Source organism: Aplysia californica, unplaced genomic scaffold, assembly GCF_000002075.1.
Source record: "Aplysia californica isolate F4 #8 unplaced genomic scaffold, AplCal3.0 scaffold00355, whole genome shotgun sequence".
Classification (NCBI taxonomy): Eukaryota; Metazoa; Mollusca; class Gastropoda; order Aplysiida; family Aplysiidae; genus Aplysia; species Aplysia californica.
The window spans coordinates 104,497-110,477 of record NW_004797625.1 but is presented as its reverse complement, the minus strand read 5'-3'; the positions used below and the strand labels follow the sequence as shown (position 1 = coordinate 110,477).

The 5,981-nt window shown below is 38.4% G+C and overlaps 1 protein-coding gene across 1 annotated transcript in view; it reads left to right on the top strand.

Annotated features, from left to right (window-relative positions):
- LOC101854347 (plexin-A2) overlaps window positions 1-5,981 on the top strand; it is a gene marked incomplete in the record, with an annotated part of 268,808 nt that overhangs the window by 243,676 nt on the left and 19,151 nt on the right. Inside the window, 3 exon segments of the mRNA XM_035970985.1 lie at window positions 1,040-1,120; window positions 1,605-1,671; window positions 2,829-2,975. Of these exon segments, the coding sequence (XP_035826878.1) occupies window positions 1,040-1,120; window positions 1,605-1,671; window positions 2,829-2,975 (295 nt within the window).

Sequence of the window (5,981 nt, the reverse complement as noted above, 5' to 3'; positions counted from 1 at the left end):
TAAGCTGAGACATTTGCAAAAGTTAGCTTCAGATGTTCTGTCACATCGTGCTGATGGTGTCGGTGCCCATGCACGTCGCTACATTTTTGTTTGTTTGGATTTTTAAAAACTTGTTTCTCTTTTGGCTGTTGACTTGGTGTTGGGGAAACATTGCTTGGAATATTATGTTGCCTTTAAAATCGGGTTTTCTTTCATTTTTCACTAGTGACACACCTTTAATTTTTTTTTTAGCTTAACGATGCACTCAGTAAAGCCACGGCAGCTGAATATCTCACGAATTGATGAACTGAGAAAGGCTGGAATTATGAACTAGGTTTAGATGAGGTAGAGATCAAATTAGGGTGAGATAGTAAACTGAGTTGAAGTGAGATAGTGGAAAGTTGATGTTGTTATTTCAGTTGGGATGAAATGGTAGTGTAAATTGCCTGAGTTACTTGAGATTGTTACATCTGCAAGGGTAAGAGAACAGCTTTATTGTACAGTAAATTAAGCTCAACAATATGTTGATTTCCGTCGGAATAGATAATGTTTTGAGTTAAGATGTGAAATATTTCAAATAAGGGTAAGCCAATGAACCAAGTACCAGTAAAATTGCAAATATTATACAGGATAAGATATTTTCTCCAATTCAGCCGTAATGTTAACTTTTTCAGTGGAGTGGGGGGGGGGGGGGGGGGGGGGTTACTGTTACCGTTTTCACTCTCTTAACCCTCTTTTAGGTACAGAAAGATCATTTCCAAAGTGGGGCATTTGTCCCAAGCAGTAAATGTGAGGAAGAAAAAAGAGGGTAAGAAAAATAATACTTTGAAGGATATGTACTCCTCAGCTTTTGTCAGTGCAGCCTTTTTTATGTTTTGATTTTAAATATGTTTAATTTTGAAAAGCTGTTGTTTACTTTGAATGATGAGCTCTTTTTTCCCTCAGATGCGGGCAGCGGTTTTCATTCAAGAACATACATATGAATTAAGCCTCTGAGTGAGAATGTCCCCCTTTTTTGCGCCTAATCAGTGATCAGTAAAATTTTTTGTCTCTTCCCCAGCATTTTAAAGACACTTTTGGCTGAGCTGATTGAAAAGACGGTGGAAAATCCAAAAGTTCATCCAAAGTTATTGTTACGAAGGTATGATATATTTGTGCTGAAGTTTGAAAAATATATTTACATTTTTATCGATTAATTGAATAATGAACTGTTGGTTTATAGTTCGGATAATATCCATCTTACGAATACGTTCTTCTTTTTCTAAGGATTCAGGAATAATTTTTACATGCATATTTCTTTTTAGTTTTACACCCAAAAGTATGAGAGTGGTTTAAAATTTATGGTTTATCAGTTTTTCACGATCCTTTGTGGATGTAGTTACAAATGTGTAGTACTGTACCTGCCTCACTGGAGACTTTTCGAATACCAAGTAAAGATGTGAGAAGAGGTGTGTTTGTTTTGAGATTATTTTTATAGACGGGGGGGTTATGACGGCAAGAAATGTTAAGTTCCTCTAGTCCCATGATGATGAGTCTCTCTACATATGATCTTTCTGATTATACAGTCAGTGTTCGATGACTATGAAATAACAGTACAAAATGTGTGTATTCATCTCTTTTTGCAGGAACGAGTCAGTGGCTGAGAAAATGTTAACAAACTGGTTTACATTCCTGTTGTACAAATTTTTGAAGGTAAAGTCTACGCTACTTACTTTTGTTGAAAAATGATATGGCAATTTTAGTTTATTCAAATATTTTTCTACCACCGTCCTTTTTTAAGAATGCTTTGAAAAAAAACTGATAATTAATACATTTTCAAAAATTTTGTTTCAAAGATGTGAAAAATGATATGGCATTTAGTTTATTAAAGAGAAGAAAAGAAGGATGATGTATACAGATCGCCCTTTAAACATGAGGAATTTCAAAGAGGTTCAATTTCAGCATCATGAGGTTCAATTTCAGCATCATGAACTTGATTGAATGTAATGACTCGGCCAACAGCAAAAAAATGTTTTTTGGCCGTCTGATGTTTTAGTGTGTCTACTGGCCTGGCTTCCAGGGTATACTTTATTTCATTTTTTGGAACTGCATGTGTTGATGGGCGATTGAACTCAATCATGCTGTATATCCTCATCATATACCAATGTGCATAAGATAGGGAGAGGTCGTCTGTTATTATTATCATGTTGACATGGCACCCTGAATTATGTCCATTTTCATGTCACTTATTACTGTTGGAGATTATACATAGCTCTTGGAATGAGCACTTTAAGGGTTCATTGCTGATATAAACACAGCTGATTTTTTGTGGATGGGCTAAGAGGTTTGCATTTTCCAGCTGTTTTTAATATTACTTTATCAAGCTGACTCTCTTTATACTATCCCATAGCTGAACATTTTCTGTTTTAAAGGGGTTTGTTTTCCCTCCTTGTGTGAAGCTGTTTTTCTTATTCAGTTGTTTCTCCTTGGTCTTTTTCTTCCTTCCTTCTTTCTTATATTGTTTCTCCTGTATATGTGTTTTTGGTGGGTGCTCTTGTGTGGTTTGCTCCTCCTTCCTATCAAACATCTATCGTCCTTATCTCCCCTTCTTCTTTTTTAAAATTTGTTACTCTCTTGTAATACCTCTATTCTTCGGCACTTACATGACCTTAATGTGCTGCAAGTGCCGTAAAACATAAAACGGCCACAAATTGTCAAGGAGAAGAATGGCTATCGTAGACCGGTGAACGTCTTATTTTATACAGTGTCGTTATAAGGTAAAATATATGTTGGGAGGAATAGGAGGTGGCCGTTTGTGCAAGTGCAGTAAAACTCCCTCTAAAACTTTCTACTGTTTGTTCCACCACCAGGACTGTGCCGGTGAGCCACTGTTCATGCTCTACGGTGCCATCAAGCAGCAGGTGTCCAAGGGCCCGGTGGACGCCGTCACCAGCGAGGCCAGATACTCGCTCAGCGAGGACAAGCTCATCAGACAGCAGATCAACTTTAGGTCTATGGTGCGTACACAAAGAATGACCGTAGATGATGGTAACGACTACTATTGCATATAGACGTATCTCAAAGGCCGCCAAAAATGACTTACGTCTGTATGCAGTACTGCCCGCTGGTCACTTTACAGAAGTGCCAAATAAATTTCTGGACCCTGAAATTGTCAGTTCGCCAATTGTTACGAAGTTGCTTTTTATATAAACACAACCACATTTACGAGACGTATTGGACAAGATAAGGCATAAATTTTGAGTTCCCGAGCCTGCTTAATATCTTTGAAATGTAATTTTTTATTAGTTTTATCTTTTGATCTAAATCACTCCTGGTTATGTAAAAAATGGATAATTGTTCGCAGGGAAAAGTTTGTCGACATAGTACCCGGATGAGCTCATCTAGTGCTTTACATTTTGACTGGGAGAAGGGAGGAGATGAGTTGCTATTGCCCCATTAGCGCAGTTTTTGAAATCCCAACTCCTTGTAATGTTGTTTGTTTTTTTTAACCAATAGTTTTTTTCAGCAGTTTCATATACCTTGTTCAAAATGTCAGTCGTAATAGGCCCTCTTCACTTCTGTCTCCGTACTGGCTTCTGTGGTGTAATGTAGACCCCTCACTATTGGATACAGAAGGCATGAGTTCAATTCTGGGGTGGGGAAGTTTTTTTAATAGAGTATCTCTGTCTGTGTGCTGCAATGTATCTCACTCAACTAAGCCTGTCCCTGGTCAAAGCAGCCCATCTCCTAAAATAGATAGTGTTGATGGCAACATAAAGGACCCACGTTACCTGCTTCCACTGCTGTCCAACAGCTGCTTCAAGTGATGGACGTGGATGTGGACCGGTGCCCGCAGCCCGCCCACCCAGTCAAGGTGCTAGACTGTGACAGCATCTCCCAGGTCAAAGAGAAGATCTTAGACGCCATTTTTAAGTCGGCACCCTTCGGCAGCCGCCCTCCAAAGGAAGAGTTGGACCTGGGTAAGTGAAAATGATGACTGGTTTTTGTTTGTTTGTTACAGAAGTCATTATTTTGGGAGGACAAAGTAAGTATGTCTCTACAACTTTTCAACTTTTTTGTTGAAAAAGTGTTTCTGCCCCCAATATTGGCAGCAGGCCAATGTCAAAACTTTTACTTGGACCTGGGCTTAGCGTACTCTAATGCTGTGATCTGGCCTGGCTATGTTGCAGGTGCTCCAGCAGGGGAAACCCCCCCCCCCCCTCCAAGGCTTCTTCAAATCCTAATATTTGAAGTAATTAGTAATGGCTGTTTTTGTTTTTCCCTCGAATACAAATTATGCTTCTTATAATATCTTCTATAAAATTGCTGCTCCAAGATGATTCTACATTAGTTCCATACTATAGGCACTTCAGCTGTAATTCAATAACATTGTTCATTATATGTTAGTCTATAACTCATTTGCAGATGAAATTCTTATATGTCTATCACAAATGTTCGTATGAAGACTGTAGTGTCTTCACCAACTGAGTAATGTCATCATCATCGTCATCATCATTGTCGTCATTTATATATATATATTTGTATCAGTGAGACTGCTTTGTCATCATTATCGTCATTGTCCACATCATATGTCGCCTCACATTTTCCTTTTTTCCAAGTCCTCTGTTTCATCTTTGCCCCCTCTTTTGTTCTCACACTTCGCTCTTTTTTTTTTTAGACACTTGAGTTCCCAATTTTTTTTCCTGTAAGACAGTTTAGTTTTTTGTTTGTGTTCCTTTATCAATATTGTTTTCCGCGTTGTATTTGTTTATTTTCAAGTTTACTTGTCAGCTTTAGCTGATCCTAATTTCCTGTACTGCCGGCTTTGTTTTCTATTCGCCTTTGATTTCTAGACGAACGTTTTTATTTTCTTATTTGTTGATTTCTATCTTTTTTTTTCTCGATTTATTCAGTATCGCAGGTATACTTTTGCATTTATAGCTCATGTATTCCATCATGAAATATATTTACGCTTATTCAAATGTTTTGAGATTATTTTTTTTCTCGGGCGATCTGTTTTTCCCCCTTTTCCCCACGAACGAGACGGTTGGACCAGCTTTTATTTGAATCTTTGTTCTCCGGATTTCGAATCTTGTAAAGTCCCTCTTTCCTCATGGTTTACTTTTTTTTTTATTTTTTAGGGGGGGGGTCGAAGTTTTTGTGTGTACTGTTGGCAGACTTAGAAGAGTTGTTTTCTTCTCATGACTCTTGTTGTTACTGCAACTATGGCAACGCCGTGAGAGGTAAAACCTTCTACAGAGATTTTTTCTATCAGTTCTTTTTTTGTGTGTTCCTCGATTGATTTTCCGCCGTGATTGTTTTATATAGTGTGTCCTTTCCAAAATTAGATCGGTTTAGCGAGGCAAGACGTCCATAACACAGCTGAAGTTTGGTGCATTGACACTAGTAGGCAAAAGTTTCCACTGAAACCTGCAGCAAAACATAAGCCAGTGGGCACAGAAATGTAATATTCTTATCTGTAGTTTGGCTCCCTATTTGTTGAATTTGAAGAGGTGAAAGATTTGCCTACTAGTCTGCTCCGGACTTTGAGTGTGAGCGGGCGGGGTTGGGAATGGTGCAGTAGGTAGAGAGCTTACATCATTCTGCAGTGTGTGGAAGGCCGAAAGCAACGACTGTCTAAAAGTTGCGACTGAAAGTAGAGATCAGTCTCCCCCGAGCGTCTAGATTCCTATTCTGCCTGTTTTGTAGTGCTAGCATAGCCAGCCATACGTAGTACATATTATTATATAGATAATATGTGGGACTTTGCTACTTTCCCAAGACTTTGAGTGTTTTTTTCTTACCGCATGTTCCTCTGTACTTGTGGGTGTCTGGTTTCATGTCTGCTGCTTCAGCTTAACATTGGCTATGCAGTCTATGTGTTTTTACAATGTCCCATTAATAGCAAGCTAATATTTTGCTTTTCACTTATGTAGAATGCTTAGAATGGTTTTGTGCTCTCTTTCCGTTGTATGTCTGTGTGTTTTTTTCGTGAGTTTTTTTTTATTCAGGGTTGGGGGCGG